The sequence below is a fragment of the Oenanthe melanoleuca genome, chromosome 20 (genome assembly GCF_029582105.1).
Source record: "Oenanthe melanoleuca isolate GR-GAL-2019-014 chromosome 20, OMel1.0, whole genome shotgun sequence".
In the NCBI taxonomy this organism is placed as follows: Eukaryota; Metazoa; Chordata; class Aves; order Passeriformes; family Muscicapidae; genus Oenanthe; species Oenanthe melanoleuca.
In genome coordinates, this window is record NC_079353.1 from 8,017,603 (window position 1) to 8,036,704 (window position 19,102).

A 19,102-nucleotide genomic window follows, 5' to 3' on the forward strand; every position below is an offset into this window, starting at 1 on the left:
TAGGGCAAATGTCCCCAGCAGCTCCTGTTCTTCCAGCAGCACAAGGCAGACAAAATCTCTACCTGTAGCAGAGGTGGAGCCTGATCAGAAACTCTCTCTCATGGTGTTGTGTGCCCAGTCCATCCTGGAAAAGTGGGGATCTGCTGCAGACAAACTGCCAGACCTCCAGGAGCCCCATCAGGATTGCCACTGGGATGCTATTCCCAAATTGCCACAGGCCATCAGCGCAAGACCCAGGCTGGTTTTGTCCTCTAGGCTGAGGTACCACTCATCATTTGCTAATGGCCGTGGCAAATCAGGGTCTCCACACATGCTCCACATCCATGTGGCACAGAGGGCACTGCATTCAACACCCACCAGCAGCAAACCCACATGGTCCCATCTTCCAGAGCCATGATAGACTCTGCTCCCAAACCAGAGCCCCAGGGACTCTGCAAAGAAGCTGCAAGGGGTGGAGACAGACCTTCCTCAGGGCTGTACAGAGAGCACAGAAAAGCCATTGCTATCATCTCCCAAGATTCACCTTCTTTCCAACTGGAAAAACTGACAAACTTTGTCTTTCCCAGACACTGCTAACAAAGCAAGAACAACCTCGAGCTCAGACTTGTCTCCCTCGCTCTTGTCAGTATCTGTTATAGCTGAATAATGTGGATACATGGTGGCATACCCTCTGGTACAAGGCACATGTGGCTTTCCAGCATGATCCAGATTAATCAGTATAATTACCAGGCAAGGGGACACTTAGAGCATCACATAAATACCACTGAATCTGCTCCAACCACAGACTCTCTTCGGGTGATAAAAACAAAGCAGGACAAAGCACTCAGGAGGTAACTGCCTTCCAGGAATCCCATCATTATGGGCTTTGCTCTGCTCTCAGGTACTTCTAGGTCAGACTGTGTGGACAAGGGGAGGAGGAGCAAGTCGTAAAGTCATGGAACAACAGAGTCTTATCCTGTGGAGGTTCCTGATCAATCTACAGCTCAAAGCAGGTAGTCTTCAAAGGCAGATGAGATTACCCTGGACCATAAAGAGTCAAGTTTTAGTATCTCTAGGGATGGAAGTGCCACCATCATAGTGACAAGCCTTGTCTTCCTGCCATTTGGATCTTTTTACTGCTCATGCCTGAGAAGAATCTGGGTCTGTCTCCTCTATCCCTCTCCTCTTTAGCTGGATAAAACAGATTAATTTCTGCCAGCATCCTGGTCAGTTAGATCAAACCCATCTCTGCCTCAGGCCTGGAATGGCAAGGCTGCCAAACAGACTGCAGATTCCTCACCTGTGCCCTCACCTGCCTGCAGGGACACAGAAATACCAATATACCTGCCAAGACTCGAGTCCTTCTGGAAGCACACACCCTGGAGTAGGTCAGCCCTTGCAGAAGAGGTCTTGGCCCCAAGAACCAGCACTTCAGACACCCTCCAGCCCCCCATCCTGTCCTTCAGCTCAGCACAATTTAGGAAGCAGAAGCTAAAGGTGCTCTGAGTGAAGTATGAGGCACAAAGGGTCAGGAGGTTCATGGAGCACCTAACAAGGGCTTGCTCCAGGCTGCAATCAGCCATGCAGAGACAGCACACTCACCCTTCCTTTGTACCTTCTTTTAGCAGCTAAGCCCCTCATCACTTAACATTAATTCCCTTGGCACATTAGTGATACACTTGAATTTCCTCAAGATGACCAAACATACAATTTGATCCCAAATCAGCTGAAATTCCTGCATCAGTCTCAGAAAAGGGCTGTTAATGTTCAATCTTGATAACAAGAGGAATCCCCTCAAATAAATGTGGCTTCTCTGCAGACTCTTATGCCTTACACTCAGACTGCCTTGTGTCTGTGCACAGCTCTGGTGGACAAGGGACAGGGATGGGGCACAGACCTGAACAAGCCCCTGGCCACACAGGAGCATACATGTATTGATACACTGTGTTTCCAGGCACCAAGGAGCATTCTGAACATCTGCCTCCCATCACCACATCACACAGACCATCAGCCCAGCTCAGAGTGCAGCAGGCTCCCAGACGCAGCTCCTCTCCCATCCCAGACCAGGGCAGGTCTGTCTCCAAACACAGCAAGGCTGGCAGGCAGGGATGAAACAACTAAATAACCATCAGCTTCATCCCAGCAGGCCAGTATCTCCATTCCCCCCAGCATAAAAAGCTCCAAGCCCTTACCAGCTCAGTCTTTAAATCAGGACACAAGCTCTAGAACTCAGGAGCTGGTTTAAGTCATCACAAATGCCAGACTGCATTTCAAATACCTTCTGAGTTCTTCTGCCTTTTCCCTGCATTCAGCAGAGCGACAGATTTGAAGAACAACCTCTTCCTTACGGTAAAAAGCCAGGTTCCCATGCACAGCCCCAAACTGACAAGCTGGCTTTTAAGGAAAGCACAAAACATTATGAAATCTATGGTGTTACATGCTGCGGTTGTTCTATAACACTCAACATCCCTACAAAGGGATGAACAAGACTGCTGGAAACAGGGCCACCAGGCTGTGGGGTGCTGAGCAGTTTCAGGCTCCCTTCCAAGGAAGGCTGTGTGCAAGGGATCACAGGCAGTAGAATCTCCAGCCCAGGGATAAGAAAGGGCACTGCAAAGGACACGGGAACAGACACGAGCAGGCAGGCACAGCTGCCTGCCAAAAGAGAGATTTGCCCCTATAAAGGTGAATAATCTGCAGTGGTTCAGAGAATGCAGGGTGATACAAAGCAGCATGAAAACACAGCCTGTGGATTTAAATGCACAGATTTATCCTCTCATGTAATTGCACTGAGAGTGCCCACACTCAGGTGCACATCTCCATATTGGAAACGCATAAGCTTGAAAGATCTTGGTGAGGATGAGATTCCTGTAGCTGGAACAGGAGCTGCCACTAAACCTCCCACCCTGTGTAACTCTGGGCAGAGCTAGGCTCATGGCCCAGCAGCAGTGAGGGGACTCTGCTGTCAGATTAGTGCTCTCACCCAGAGCCAACACCCAGCACAGCAGCAGGAGAGACTGTTTGCCACTGGAGCAGCAGGGCAGAGCTGTGAGAGCACAGCCTCCTCAGCAGATCAGGGCAGCCACAGCACGGGCACTGCTGCTCACGTGCTGCAAGGAGCAAAGATTGCCTGCACCCTGTCTGAGTGGGGAAAGCAGCACAAAGCTCACAAAGCTTAATGCCTGCAGGCTCTTGCAACAAGCCACGGGGATATTCTTACAGTTGGCAAGAAAACCTTGCCTCAAAAGCTTATGCATACAAAACTTCCCACTCACACGAAAAAAAGCCAGCCTAGACCTTCAGCACACACAGCTGAAGTTCTTGAGCCTGATTTGGGGTACACAGCACATGTTTCAGTCTGTGAAACTAATCTCAAAGCATTAGAGTGGTTGGTGTATATGAAAGAAAGAAAAGCTTGTGTGCATCAGCTGTGCTTTCTCTTCACCATCATTCAATTCTGGAATCTTCTTACAGCATAAATGCCATACTGCTGCTCCCACTGTTCCAGTGGAGCCATTTAGGTGCTTGTCTCCCTCCAAAAAGACCCCAGACGCTGCAGGCATTCAGGGATTACTGAGTGGCAGGACTTGGCACAGCACAGCATCCAGACTGTTTGGGTCTTCCTGTGAAAGATCCATTGAATACGAAATCCCAGCTGAACACTACAGCTGGCAACACCCAAAAACAGGAGACAAAGTCAGCTTTGCATGGTCCATGTTCTGTACTCAAGCATGGAAACCACTTTTGTACATGCCACACCTGTGCTATGGAGGAGGATGTGAAAAGAGCACAAAACAAAGATGGAAAAAGAACTTGTACTGGAAGGAGTCAGGGGCTGGGGTGGTGTGCAAGGCAGCACATGCATGCATGGACCTGCAAGAAACAGCAGAGAAGGAGGTCAAAACCAAAAAGGGAAATCAAATTGTTCTTCATTATCATATATTATAAGAAATGTAACACGCCAGGTTTTTATGGCACTTTTTATGGCCATTAATAACAATGGTGGCTCTGAGAGCTATGCTACTGCTATGGATAATTAAATCTTATGCTCAGGGCAGAAGCTGGGCCACCCCGGGCAATCACACCTGGATTCCCCTGCGCAGCATAAAAACTTATTCCAACAGGAAAAGAGGGGGAGCAGGTTGGGGTGTGCTTGGATGGATGTGATGACACCATCACAGCACTGCTGCATCCACATAGGCCAGTGCTGACAGAGGAGCACAGGACAAGCTGCAGCCACAATTTGAGTGGCTGATGGGCAGAGCTGCAGCCCTGCAGTGCTGGTGAGGCAGCTGCCACAGGCCCTTTGCAGCTCAGACACTGCCAGAGTCAGCCTCAACACCTGTGTTAGTAGCCAGATATCCTGGAGACAGACGTGCTCAAAAGGGGCTGGAGTCTTCTGCAGACTGTTAGCAATTTTGCCTTTATGAAACACAGGCAAGTAAAACAGTAAATCAACCCCCCAGTGTATGAAACAGCCAGCTTGAGAATTAAGACACAAAAAGTCAAGGAATCAAGAAGCTTGGATTCCCAGAGTGACATTAATTCTCACCACAGTCCCACAGGGCACATTTTAGTTTATGCCTTAATACAGAGCATTAATGTGGCAGGAAGCTGAGCCTCTGCACGTCCTGGCTTGAGCAGTTTGTTCCCAGTGGTCCCTTTCTATTCTAGCAGCCAGACTAACACTCACACAAAGCTGTCTCAGATTAACAGGATCTCACGTGCACCTGATTTTCCAGTGTTTAGCCCATTGTTCCTACACACACAATGTAAAACAAAGCAGATCTGGGAGAGAAGAGAGCCCAGGTGCAACAGCTCCTGAGCAAGGGGTGGGTACAGCCCCAACCTGCTGCTTGTGCCCTCTCCCCACTGCACCAGTCTTAGTCCAGACAAAGGCATTTCCCACCACATGCCACAGTGCTGATGCCAGGGGTGTGTAGCAGCTCCCAAACTCCCAAATCTGAGCGTTCCTCCAGCAGCAGCCAGGCTGCAGAGCCAGGGCTGGGACCCCCATGTGCACCAGGGCATTGTCAGGAGGTGCAGGGGCTGAGATGCAGAGGCTCAGGCACACAGACCTTCTTTACACCCTCCTTACACCAGCATTTCCAAACAAATTTCACTCTGACTGACATAAAAACAGCCTTAAGAAATATCTATCAGCACAGACACAGATCAGCCTGACAGAGACTTGGTACTTCAGCCCAGGGGGTGACCTCAGTCCATGTCACTGTGGTTCAGCAATAGGGTGGGGAGGACTTTGCTGTCTAGTTTTCCAACAAGCTGCAGCTCCTCAGCCTGCTTGTCCTTTGACAAATTTTCATTAAACTATGGGCACTTTACTGCATGCTTTGTGCCTTAAATATCCCTTATTAGCATTTGAGTGTCTTCCCTCCTTAGCAAGCTTGTGAGGCTCCCATTAAGGGTAATGAGAGTCAAACTCCTGGGAGGCAAGGAGAATATATACGCCAACACCTCCTGGTTATGGTCTACTCTAACCAGTATGTCAGAGCATCATCTGCCAGGGATTTATTACACAGGCATTTTACAACAGGCTCTATTATAAGTTATTAAGGAATGGAGCAGCTTCTACTGTTCTTTCATTAAATATTAACAGAACATTTATAAACCTATCTTTAATTTAAAGTGTTACCTTTAATCAAGGCCCTAGTGATAACGATGCAGCCTTTGGTAAGGCCCCTTTGGTAGTATTTAAACCTTCTACACTGAAGTTTTATGTGCCTGTGGGGGTATTCCTGCTCCAGGCAGAGAGGAGCTCTGGCCAGTGCAGGTGCACACCAGGCACACTGGGCTGGCAGCTGCAGATCCTGCCTGCTGCAAGCAGGGCATGGAGCTGGGCAGCAGCCTGAGCAGGGCTGTTGAGCTTCCTCTCCAACACCCCTGCCAGGAGCATCCAGCATCAGTATCAGCAGGGAGGCACAGATCTGTTGGCTCACAGCCATGCCCAGGACACAGAGGTACTGCTGGGTGTCGTGGCCCAGCCCAGCTGGGTGCTGCTCACCTGTTTTACTGTCCACAGTGAAATGCTGCTCCCCCTCCAGCACACTGTAGACTACCCGGGCACTGCTCCCATAGGTGGGGTCATCAGCGTCAGAGGCCATCACCTGCATCACAGAGGTGCCTGCAGCAGGGAAAGGAGGAAAACAAAGTCAGGCAGGAGTTTAGAAGAGCAACACAGACCTCAGAGCAGGGCCCAACACTGATTGCTTGCAAATGAAAAGAGAAAAGAGAACGGCTGGGTGCAAAGGCAGCATCACCTCCCCACCAAACCCTGAATGACAGGACTCCAGACAATGCTGCAAATGCCTCTGGTGTGCTTCAGAGGGGCAGCAGGGACAGGATCCTGGGCCATTCTGGGGCAGGACCTACTCTCCAGGAGATCACTGGTCTGAACAGCTGGGAGCTTTTCTCCCCAGCAGCCTTCCATTGGACCATGTGGGGAGGAGCTGGGAATGTCATACTCACACCTGCCCTTCCTGTCAGCAAGAGTGACATGGTCACCTCCAGACCCCAGAGGGACCACCCAGCTGATCCACACTGCAGCAGGCAGACCTGCACAGGACAACAGCCCCAGGAAAGGCTTTCACTTGCCCAGAGCCAGACATAGCACCAGGTCCTCATGCTCTACACGTAGAAGGGCAGGAGGAGTATAAATTGGATAAAAGTCCATCAAATGTCTGCAATTAAGTTATTGATTTTCAAGGCTGCCTCATTAAACTGGGTACTTCACTCCAACTGTCCCTGTGATGGCTTTAATTTGACATCATGTTCAATTTAACAAAAGCAGGGCCCAGGACATGAGAGTGGGGGCAGGAGCAAAGGGTCTGAGATCTACAGAGACAACAGAAGGGAGGAAGGGAAGACTACCCCTACCTACAGACACCTTGAGAAAGGAGTTGGTGCCACCAAAGCACTGTGAGGATAGGCTGCCCTGTTTCATCTCCAGCACCAGACTCAGTGCATCCCTGCCCAGAGGTCAAGCACTGGCACCAGCCAGGCAGAACCAGCCTCTGTTCCGAGGTCACAGGAGGCAGATATGGAGCTGAAACCATCCAGAGGGGCATGAGGAGCTTCAGTCCCTGGTGCCTTCTTCCTCCTTTGTCAGGGATTTCCTACACCAGGACACAGGCAGGAGATGAGGCAGCACAGACAGCAGTGCTGCTGTGAGCAGCTGGGATGCACACGCTCCCTCCAGTCCAGTTCACTCTGATCTCCTGGAAAGGGTGTTCACTGAGGGAAACGAGCAGTTACCATGGTTGCTTTTTATTCTCCTTGGCAGCCTTCTCAGAGCTGCAGCTCTGCTGATAACAGGAGAATCCCCCTCATCGGTCTTCAGCAACAAGCTAGTTTGAGTCAACTTATTTATGCTTTGCTGTCTCCAGTGAAGTTATGGTGCTTCCCTGCCAGGCACGTCCAGATTTTACACCACGGCAACACTGGCTCTCTGCCTTGCAAACAACTGCTTAAGAAATACTATTCCTGCATTTCCCCCTTCTCTCCCTGCCATAACACAACTCCTTCAAGCTGGTATGAGCTAAGGCAGATCATTCCCACACCAGCACTGCACATTCCCTTGGACAGCCTGGCCTGTTCCCTTGGGAACCTTCTAATCAGAAAGCAAAAAAAAGGGGCCAGAGAGGGGAATTACACCAGGGTCTCCAAGCATCCTGCTCCCGGCTGCACTAGAGAAGCCTGCTAGGGATACTGGAGGTGCCAAAGTCTGAGAATCACAGAAAGCAGTACCTGGCCCTGGGAACAAGAGAGGGCTCCCTCTGCACAGCCTGGCAGCAATCAGCTGAGAGTCTGGTGTCCACAGCAGCACCCACTCCTGCACCTGCAGCACAGGCAGAACCTGCTGACTTTGCACAAACATCCCACGCTCCAACAACCACTTGTTCCTGCTGAGGGTTAGGAGATTCAAAACTCACTCACGGGCACCCAAGCTCATCAGTTATTTGCCTGCCCTTGCCCTGAATACCCTGTGTCAGGACTGCACATTTGGAGGCAGAGCAGGTGCCCCAAGGACCACACCACAGCCTCTCTATCTTTGTGCAGTCATCCCAACCCAGGGATCACTAGAGGCAGGCTGGCCACTAAATGTTTGCACCAAACTCTGCACCTCATGCTGCTTCCCCCAAGATGCATACACTCAATTGCATAACTCACCTGCTAATCCATCCCTGTCAGACACAGCTGTACTCCCTGTGCTCCAGTATCTACCTAGATACTGCAAAGCTGCAGAGTCTGAAGAGGAGGCAGGACCCATGCCCATGCAGAGCACGGTTTGTGTCACCATTCTAAGCCATGCCTTGGACAGGGGAGGTAGGCTGCTGCTCTCAGGTTTCCTGTGCCAGCACTGAAAGCTCCTGGCCCATGGCAGCTGGGCACTCTCAAGAACTGGAGAAACAGGGCAGCAGATCCAGCCCCAGGTCCTAGGGGTGAACCCCATGTTTGGGACCAAAGTTTTCTGCTCTAGAGCAAGGGAAATGAGGAGCATTGCAGTAAGACAGCTTCACTCAGAGGCAGAGCTGGGGCACAGTGACCTTGGGCTGCAGCCAGCAATGCCAGAGGTGATGAAGGCTCTGCTCTTCCCCACTTGCATGCCATTAACAAAAGGGCAAAATCAGCCAGGTAAGGAACACTGACCCCACTTTGTGCCTTCACTTCTTGTCTGTGGAGGTACCTGTTCAAGGTCACTTAAAGGGTATCAGGAATTTACTAGTTCAACTTTCCAGCATCATCTCCTAACCTCTTTTTATCCCTTCCCACCCCTCCCTCCCACTCTCTTTCCATGTGAAGAGCAATGGTATTCAATTTCAGCTTAACCTGGTCCCCTCCTTCTTGCAGAGACAAGCTTTCTCTGGCTCCCACCCTGCTCCAATATTAGTCCCTGCTCTCCAAGCACAGCACTGCCCACAGCAAGTACAGCATGTACAGCTTTTATTTAGTTTTCTGGCACATGCCTTAGCCATAAAAGATACACTAAATAAAATCTAAACATCCATCATGTACTCTATCACCCGCCTCCCATAACCAAGAAGCCTGAGCCTGTATCCAGAGAGATAATTAGACATGTAAAATAAGATAAGACCTTGGTTCCTCCCCTGTCAAGCTCACTCCACAGATCAGAGGAAACCAACAGTTTTACATAAAAATTAACAGGTCAGAATCCATTGCTTATTCACCCTCTGCAAAGGTGAGATCTGGCACAGCAGATCAAACAAACCCTGATTTCCTCCAGAAGAAAGGGGGAGTAAGACCCTCACTTCCACAGCAATATTTCCCTCAGCCTAGCTGACTCTGGCTGCCAGCCACCCTCTGTCCCCATGGGCCCTGCTTGGGCTGTCCCCATTCCACACCCTGAGCCATGCTGGAGACCTGCCAGGGACAGCAGCCAGCCCTCAGCTCCACCAGCAGCATCTCTTCTCTTCTGTGAAGAGATCAGCATCCTCTCTCTGCTGTGAGCAGGGTCAGCAGGGCAGGGAGGGGTTGCCCAGATGGAGAGATGTCCGCCATGCCCCAGAAGCTGTGGGATGCAGGAGCTGTGGGATGCAGGAGCTGTGGGATGCAGGAGCTGTGGATGCAGGAGCTGTGGGATGCAGGAGTTGTGGGATGCAGGAGCTGCGGGGTGCAGGAGCTGTGGGATGCAGGAGCTGTGGGATGCAGGAGCTGCGGGGTGCAGGAGCTGTGGGATGCAGGAGCTGTGGGATGCAGGAGCTGCGGGGTGCAGGAGCTGTGGGATGCAGGAGCTGTGGGATGCAGGAGCTGCGGGGTGCAGGAGCTGTGGATGCAGGAGCTGCGGGGTGCAGGAGCTGCGGGGTGCAGGAGCTGTGGGATGCAGGAGCTGTGGATGCAGGAGCTGCGGGGTGCAGGAGCTGCGGGGTGCAGGAGATGTGGATGCAGGAGCTGTGGATGCAGGAGCTGTAGGATGCAGGAGCTGTAGGATGCAGGAGCTGTGGGATGCAGGAGCTGTGGGATGCAGGAGATGTGGATGCAGGAGCTGTGGGATGCAGGAGCTTTGGGATGCAAGAGCTGTGTCTCTGCAGGGTCCCTGCCCCTGGGTGCAGAGCTCAGTCCCCACAGCCACTCTGCCATGCTGAGAGTCCCCAGGGCTGGCAGGGCACAGCAGCTCAGCCCAGTGCCCTGGACGGGATGGATGGGGCTCTGCAGGGCACCTCTGGAATGCCAGTGCAGGCCTGTCCTGGCATCTGTGACTGCCTTCCCACATGCCCAGAGCCTCTGGGGCCAGTCCCTGCATGAAGAAGGCTGATAGCTCCAGACCACTTGCTATGCCACTCACTCCAAACACGTTTAGCTAAAAGAAATGTTGACAGGCAAACTCCAAACACATCCCCAAGCAGAGAGGCCCTGCACTGAATCCACAAGCAAGTGGCTGGGACCTGTCACTTCCCCAGGGACAGAAGTACAGCCAGGCTCTGGGTAGGCAAAGAGGCAAATGAGCAGCAGGAAATATCAGCACTTGCTAAATTTGACTGTCCCTTCTCATGGCAGCAGTCAGCCTTCTGTGAAACCAGGAGCCTTCAGATGCTCCCCAGACCAGCTCTGGGACGCAGTTGCCACCTTCAGCTCAGGCAGAGACCAGGGATACTTTCTGGCCATGCTGAGAGCCCTTTCTGTGTGGATCTGGCCAGCTCCAGGATAGCACTTGGGCACTTTAGCCCTGCAGAACACCACGGAGCCTGCAAGGTGTGCTGTGTCATGCAAAGCCATATTCCCTGGCCTGATGCCAGAGTGCAGCACTCCCATCCCAGGTGCCTGGGTGCCACGGGGCAGGAGACAGGTGAGATTTTATAAACAATGCCATTTACAGCTTTTGTCTGGCCCCAAACACCCGCAGCTGTCGATGCATCCCAGACACATTCAGGCAGGACAGCAGGGGAAAAAATGAACTAGAGGAGCTTAAAAATTACTGGAGCAGAAGTGAGTCTCTTGCAATCTTGTGAACATCCTGACTTGGTAGAAAGCCAGGCCCAGAGGAAATTCAATGCACAGCCCTCTCACCCTGCAGGACAAGCCTGAGGGCAGTAACCTGGCGGGGTGCAATTGCTCAAATGTGCTACTGTGAAACTTCTTTTGGGGTGTCTGGCCAGAGAAAGCCACTGCACAGAGCACCCCAGCCCCTGGCATGAGCAGGTAAACGCAGTGAGCAAACCAAAGCATTCCAATGGAGAGGCTCAGGTACCCTAAGGGGTTGCCAAAAGCAGCCTGGATGAGATCCTCACTTGGGCAGGGCAGTGTTTGGAGCCTGTCCATGACCCAGAGCACAGTGCAGAAGGAGAAGGACTCATCTCACTAGGGACAAACACACAGGGCGAGCCCCAGTTCTCAGCCACTTGCTTCCCCAGCAGCTTCCAGATTCACACTTGTGACTTAAGCACTTCTTAAGCAAGTGGGGGGGAAAAAAATCAGATTGCCTGCAAGTGTTCTGGCTGCATGGTAAACAAAGTATTTTTCTCTGCTTCCAGCATGGAGATTAAACAATTTCTCTTCACAATAATCACTTCTGCATTCAGCCAGCTTTGTGCTAGAGTCAGGGCTTGACCCCAAGTTTCTGTCTGTACAGCCAAATCGCCTCTAATCTGGACATGGTGCTACACAGAGAAATAAGAGAAATGCACCAAGGGAGGAGTGATGTTCTGATAAAGCATATGCCTTTCCTGGCATGCTCCTCACTCCAGGGCCTGCCTGCTCCCCAAGGACCCCACAAGTGAGCTCTGGGCACCCACCCTGTGCACCAACAGAGTTGTCTAACAGGACACAGTGTGTGCTGGATTTGGGCTCATGCCTGAGTGCAGCAGACAGCTGTTAAGCAGACCCCAGGGAGATCAGGAAAGGAGCCCAAAATACAGCTAATTTTAGCACCTCCTGTAACAAGGTGAAGCTCCTGCAGTTCCAAGGCAGTTGGATGGGTACCATCCTGCATTCTTCTGCAGCTGCAGGTCTCTCCCTTTGGTACTGGATTCTGCTCAACTCTGATGTTTTGGAGAGACCCACACTTGGGTATCCACAGAGGCTGAGCCTTGGGTGCCAGCACAGAGCAGCCTGCAAGCTCTTGACCAGCAGCCTCTCCCTGAGGTGACAGGACAGCAGTGAAGCTGTAAACAGGATTTGCAGCTCAGGCCCCATCCTGCACACACACTGCTCCTCAGTATGCACAGCCGTGGGCACAGGGAGGTCAGTGAAAATACTCCCCAGGAGCCCCTGCCCTCCCCAGCCTGGGTGGCTCCAGGGCATTGCCTCCAGCCCAGCTCCCTCAGGGGCTGAGCAGGGACTTTTCCACCCCTCTGCAGCCCCAGCTGCCCTCCCTGGCAGGCAGCTGCACTACTGCTCCTGATGCCCCAGGCCAGATCAGTTTTCTCCAGAAAAGCCAGTTGCTGGTTTTGCAGCTGATTCTACTGTGCCAAGGGAGGCCACATAAAGCTGTTGGGTCAGCTTCCATTTTGGATCGCGTTCTTCCAAGTGCAGGATATCCCTGTGTAGAAAAGAATGACTTCTCCAGCCTGGCTCATAGGCTGGGGTTAGCTCCAGGCACCACCTCTGCTCTTTACAAATCCCACACTCCAACCTTATCCTCCTGACCATCCTGCATCTGCCACTTTTCATCCATCAGAAAACAACAGCAATCCCTTTTCTTTTCCCTTTGCAGAGGTTTACAATGAGTCTGGATGAGTTCAGGGAAGACAGATATGAAACCCCCAGAAACCACACACAGCCAAAGAAATTTTCAATCTGAAAACAGATGCTGGCTGGGAGAATATTAAGAGGAGCATCACATCCTGTGTGTGCTGTTTCTCCTTTCTAAGAATACACTCTGACCACTGCCAAGGCAAGACCCTGGAATAAAGAGGTCTTGAGACCACCCTCAGTCTCACAGTCTCAGGCAGCACTGATGATGTCTGCCCAAACACACTGCCCATAGAGCAAGGGGCGGCTGTGCTGCAAAGCACTCCCAGTTACTCTGACAGTTTGTGATATTCTCTCATTTGTTATTCGCTCTTAGACACTAGGAAATCAAATGACTTTCCCTCCCAATTAGTACTCCTTCATTATGCAAATAATGTCCTTTGATCTGCTCCTGCTGTCACAGAGCGGATCTGACTGTATTTGGTTTACTCCTCTTCACGCCCCAGGAAGGCGCCCACCTCTGGGAGCTGGGACTCTGCTTTTGGCAGGGAATGGAGAATGCAGCTGAGAGCTGCCTTGAGTGAGAACAAAAACCACCCAAGCACAAACTCCAGCGGGGTCTGGGAAGGCAAGACCACGAGAGGAGGAAGAAGGGGTCACCCTTAACTTTCCAGGCTGGGATGCAAAACAAAGGCTTCAGAGCAGCAGAGACAGGGAACGACCAGCTCCCTACAGCTCCAAGTTGGAGAGCAGCCCTGCCCTTGGAGTGGCCCCATCCCCGCCCCTTCCTCAGCAGAGCACAGCTGAATCCAAATCCTGAGAGCAGGCATGGGCACCAGCAGGTCCCCAGGCTTTGATCTTGATACACTAATAGCCAGCATAAGTTCTCCTGCTGGGCCAACACCAAGCTGGGATGGCCTCCATTCACACTCAGGATGGCAGCAAGGACACTCCCCATTCACTCTCATGAAAATACCCCACAGGTCTAGGGGAGATGCTCTGTCCAGATCAGAGACAGAAGACATCACTCTCAATACCAACCATAACAAAGCCATGATCACAGCTGCACCCAGCCTTGATGCCACAAAAAGAGCACTCCCACACAAAAAGGCCTGGCAGGTCACTTCCCACAAGAATATCCTGAGCTTCATCTCCCTGGCCCAGCAGCTTTCCATATCCTCCACCCTCAGCCCCATCCACAGAATCTGGAGCTGAACTTCTCACCCCAGATCTGTGACCAGCCCCATCTACCTCCCAGCTGCTGAACCTCACAGGGCTGAGCAGAAAGCTCCTTGCCAGCCTTGCCTGTTCATGCTTTCACAGGATGTGTCCATCTGGTCCTTTGTGCTGCCTGTTCCTGGGCAAAGCCCTGGTAGGCAGAGGGAGAGGTGGGAGGGAGCTGGGGACCTGCAGCAGCAGCAGCATGGGAAGATGATGTGTGAGTGAGGCCCTCCCTGAGCTGTCTCCAGGGTGAGGCTGCTCAGGAGGAGCCCAAACACTCCCCAGGATGGCCAGACTGCAGCAGGCTGTGGCAGGCATGCAGCCTGGAAAGCAGAGCAGGCTCCAGCTCCCCCGGCTAAGCACACAGCTGGGAAATGCAGCCCACGCCATTCACAGCACTTCTCCTTACTTTTAACTTCCGAGTACTTTAATTTGCAGGAATCGCCTTCTTTCATGTTGTGAAACCGTGTTTCTTTCTCCCTCTGATCTCCAATTTCGCATAGAAACTGTCTCCTTTGATATGTCTTGTTCACATCAGTCTGATCAGGCAGCTCCATAATTGTTAGTGATTTTCAAAGAACTGGGATCCTTGTCTAATACCCAGAGTTGAGAATTCCTTGCTTTTTAAAATGTTGTTCAAGCAAATTAGAGTAATTTAATTTCTTTCTTCCCTTTGGGAAGGATGCCTCTTGCTTTGGTGCCCACATGCTGTCTTTCATTTCTCCAGGAGCACCCAGCTATAGTTCAAGGGGTCACTCTCTGACTGAGGGCAGGATTTGCACAGGTATCTGGAAGTGGAAGGAGAGCTTGGGATACCTCAGGAGAGCTTGTTCCCCATACATCAACAGAATCCAGCAGCAGCAGCTCCTCTGGACATCTGTACCTGCTGAAGGCCACACACCAGCCTTGCAAAATGCTGCACATGAACCACGGAGAGCTGCAGCTCTGTCCTGAGGCAGTGCAGACCTGAGCACCATCCCTTGCCCTGCTGCCAGGATGCCTCTGCAGCCAGACCTTCCTGCAGCAGCACAGCAGGACCTGCTGGTCCACCTGAACCAGCCTCTCAAGCCTGGTGCAGCTCAGCTGCTCCCCCTGCCCTGGGGGCTCTCTACACTCCTGGCACTGTTACTGCCCCTGTGCTGGCTAATCCCTTGCTGACAGTGTTGGGGTCAGCCTTTCACAAGCTATCTTCTACCTGGATACAGCCTTTGGGAGCAGTGATTAACAGCTCCTGCTTGCAGCCTGTGCTGACACACGCAGCCTGCTATAGGGGTAGCAGAGCCCAGAGTGGACAAGGGGACAGCGTGGATAGGGAATGGTGTGCTCTGGGCAGTGCAGCACCAGCCATTCATTCTCCTGGACTCCAGCTGTGCTCAGCAGCACGGGAACCCAGCAGCAGGAGCGAAGGCAGCAGTAGTAGTGAGCGAGTGCTGCAGCTCACACATCACCTCCCTGCACCCTTCCTGAAGCTTGGGTGAGCACAAAGTCCTGCTCTGCCAGCCCAGGGGGATGGACTCGTGCAGCCCCATTATCCCAGCCTGGCCCTCAGAGCTTCAGCAAATTTGATCACCAACACACTTAAGAGGGGCCTGGTGCCAAGGGGATGGGAAGTTAAGGCTAACACAGGGAAGCCACACTTCTGTCACAGGGACACAAATTGCACAACCTCAGCCAACAAGGCCTGGCCCCTCAGAGAAGGACAGATCCAGCTGAGAAGGGCCTGGCTGCTCTGCATGGGGACACACAAAGGGATGATGTCTAGGCTGCCCTGGGGGTCAGAAGAGCAGCAAAGCAGCACACAGAGGATGGCCTGAGCTGGGGGAAAAGCACCACCCAGACCAATCTGAACCACATGAGCCCCTTGGTTTGTGAGGGTTTAGTCAAACCCCCCAGCATTTAGGAGGGAGGGGGCTGTGCAAAGCCAGAGTCAATTCACAGCAGGCAGCTGGCACCACCACGACCCGTCCCCAGAGCACGGCTTAGGGCTGAGACTGAGCGCTCAGCCAAAGTCTGGCAATCAGCTCAGAGGATTTATCCACTTGTTTTTCTTAAGCCACCTTATTTATTTTTCCCTTTTGGCTCCCTAGCTCTGGAATCCCTGGGATTTGCAGTGGTTTTTGTGGGGTACAGCAGGCTCAGAGAGGTTTCCCAGCACACACGTACCGACGGGGGACAGCTCCGCCACGCTGCCAATGTAGGGCCCCTCCAGGAAGCGCGGCTCGCTGTCGTTGATGTCCTGCACCTTGATGATGAACTCGGACTCCGGCTCCAGCAGCTGGTCCGTTTGTCTGTCCCGCGCCTGAGCCCGCAGAGTGTAGAAGGTTTTCTGCTCGCGGTCCAGGCGCTCGGTGGCATGGATGTCCCCCGTGATCTCATCGATGAGGAAGATGGTCCCTGCGCCCTCCCCAGAGATGGTGTACTTGATGGAGCCGTCTCCCTCATCAGAGTCCGAGTGGATCTGCCAGGGAAAGAGGGAGAGGGTGGGAGCAGACTGGACTGTACTTGGACCCAGCCCCAGTCACCTGCACAAGATGCCCATGGTCCCTGTGTGATGACCCTCTGCCCACTCTGCTCTTGTTGGACTGGACAGTGACAGGGAGCAACACCAGATAGCTCCTGTACACGAAGGAAGGCCCAATAAACTGGAATATCAGGCCCTTTACAGCTCTGCAGATTACAGATTCTGCCAGTGCCCATCCCCACTACAAACCAAGGGACAAACCCCTTTAAGGGGTTACAAGATGATGGAAAGGCAAAAGACAACTCAACTGCACTCTAAGTAAAGAGGCTTCCCTAAGGACAAGGACCCAGCAGCATGGGATCACCCCTCCCAAGCTGCACAGGTACCTCACCATCAGCATCCCTCCCTTTCTACACAACCAATTTCCCAACGTCCATCCTCATCCACCTGCTCTGCCTCAGCCACAGCCAGCCTGCAGGATCCGGGCAGCTGGTGCTGACAAGTCTCCCTGCTGAACAGCTCACACACTCACTGCACCCCTGTGCTGGGTTTACATTGCAGGGTAATAGGGGTCACAACATCCCATCATCATGCCCAGAGCCCCATCTGGACAAAACCTGCAAAAGAGTGTGACAAATCGGCTCATGTTCAGGACTAGAGACAGACCCAGAGGAAGATGCCTTTGCAGGCAACCTCTGCTGCTTCATTTTTTAATTAAGACAATGTTTAGAATTAGGAAAAGAAAGGGTAAACAGCAGTTCCCCATGGACCAAGAGCTGACTGGAATCCAGGCCAGACGTCCAGAGATAATTTTATTGGTGGCATTAAACTGAGTTATGAGGTTTTTACAATCCAGCCACTTATGAGAAATCTATTAACAGTAACTGGACAGGCTGAATGCATCTTGACAGAGAGCAGCATGGGCATTAATTGGGACAATCCATAATGGGACAGACCCCCGGAAAGGTTTCATCAGATGCTTTCATTTGTTTCCTACAATTTCTGCTTAGAATCAGCAAAGTCATGCCCCCCCTCCAAAAAAAGAAAAAAGCCGTCCATTAATCGGCTAATGAAATATGAAAATGTTTATGGGCCATTCAATCTTCCAAACTGCAGTTCTATAATCCACCTTTCAGACATACAGCTCTACCAGCAAGAATTTATATCAGAGCTGCTTTTTTTTTTACGATGCCTTCATTATATTTGTCTTGTTAGATACAGTTTATATAATTATTTCACAAGTGAGGGACCCACGTTAGGCAATTCAATGCATTTTGCACAACATTCACAAATTACTGCCCATGGTGACTCATCACTCAAGGCCTGCCTGGAAGGAGACCTCACTCAGCTCACAAATAGGGCTGTAAGACCAGCAGAGTCTGGGACCACCGTGATGGCTTTGGCTGCAAATGTGCCTATGGGGTGGTCACCCTGCCCTGGCCACCTGAGCATCCTGCCCTGGTCTGTGGGGCTGGTCATCCCAGCCTGGCCATCCTGGCCATCCACTGGCCTGTGGAGAGTTTGCTGCCCTCTTCACTTTATCATCCTCTCCCCAGTTCTCACTGCTACTCCGTGAGCTTTTCGGAACGCAGAAGAAGCACCAGGTCCATACAGTGCAGGTAGCAGAAATATGCATTTTTCTGCTGAACACCGGGCTCATGATTAATAATTAGGCTAGAGATAAAGCATCCAGCACCACATTGAGCTCTCAGCACAACCTCTTCACATATTTGTTCATCACTGACTGCTCGGAGCAGACACCAGCATCCCTGCAAAGCAGAATGCTAGGAAGAAAAATGGAGCTGGGGCTCAAGGGGCTGCAGAGATTGATTTACAGGGGAAGATTAAAAGAGCTAAATCTGTGCTGCTTGGCTAAACAACAACTAATGGGGGAGGGCCAGATCGTAGACTACAGAAATGCGAGGGGAGATGCCACAGACCTGGAGCACATCCCAGGGATCCTCTCTCCTCCCTGTTAAAGCAGGCAGGCTTGAGGAACACCACCCTCCCACGCAGCCTCAGGGCTCCCTCCACCCCTGGGCATGGCAGGAGACTGAAGCCACACAGCTCTGGCACACTCTGGGCTCCAAGAGCAGAGAGATCACCCTGCCCTGCCTGCAGCTCAGCCCCAAGCAAGGACAGCAGTGTCTGCAGAACTGGGACAGCCAGAGGGTGGACAATAGGCTAATCTGTCCCATTTGTTAAACAGGAAAATTGTTTCCTTGTCCTAAAAGACTACAACCAGAATTCTTACAAAGCCATTAATTACATACTAATAATTAAATCAAAATTAAATATGAACAGAGGTGCACATTCCTTATTAAAAGCAATTAAACAGAAAGCACAGATACACAAATAAAAAATGACTCCGGGGCTAGAAAAGAAAGAAAATCAAATAAAAACTAGCCCGTAATAAAGGCGCACTCTGTTTGCTCCAACTCATAAAGCCCGAGTTCATCAATTTTCTTTAAATATTAGCAACTTAATTAAATCTGCTTTTTTCCCTTTAATCCTCTCCTCTATCTAAAATAGATCTGTCCACATGCAGAAGTTTGTAACTAGTGCTGACCCCATAATTCTATTTAAAAAACCCAAAGAAATCCACATCAAACTGACAGCAGCCTCAGGGGAAATTACAGTTCAGAAGAAGGATTAGCTAGAGAACCCAGATTTTATGGAAATGGTATCGGCCCTTCAGAAAGCACATGTAGGTGTGTGAGAGGCATCCTCAGAGGGCAGGGGTCCTCTTCTGCAGGGCTTCCCAGTGCAGGAAGG

The 19,102-nt window shown here is 51.6% G+C and overlaps 1 protein-coding gene across 1 annotated transcript in view; it reads right to left on the reverse strand.

Moving 5' to 3' along the window:
• CDH22 (cadherin 22) overlaps positions 1-19,102 on the reverse strand; it is a 76,670-nt gene that overhangs the window by 31,091 nt on the left and 26,477 nt on the right. Inside the window, exons 3-4 of the mRNA XM_056507641.1 lie at positions 16,030-16,324; positions 6,002-6,121 (exon numbers count right to left, since the gene is read on the reverse strand). Coding sequence (XP_056363616.1) covers positions 6,002-6,121; positions 16,030-16,324 — 415 coding nt within the window. The remainder of the gene's footprint in view (positions 1-6,001; positions 6,122-16,029; positions 16,325-19,102) is intronic.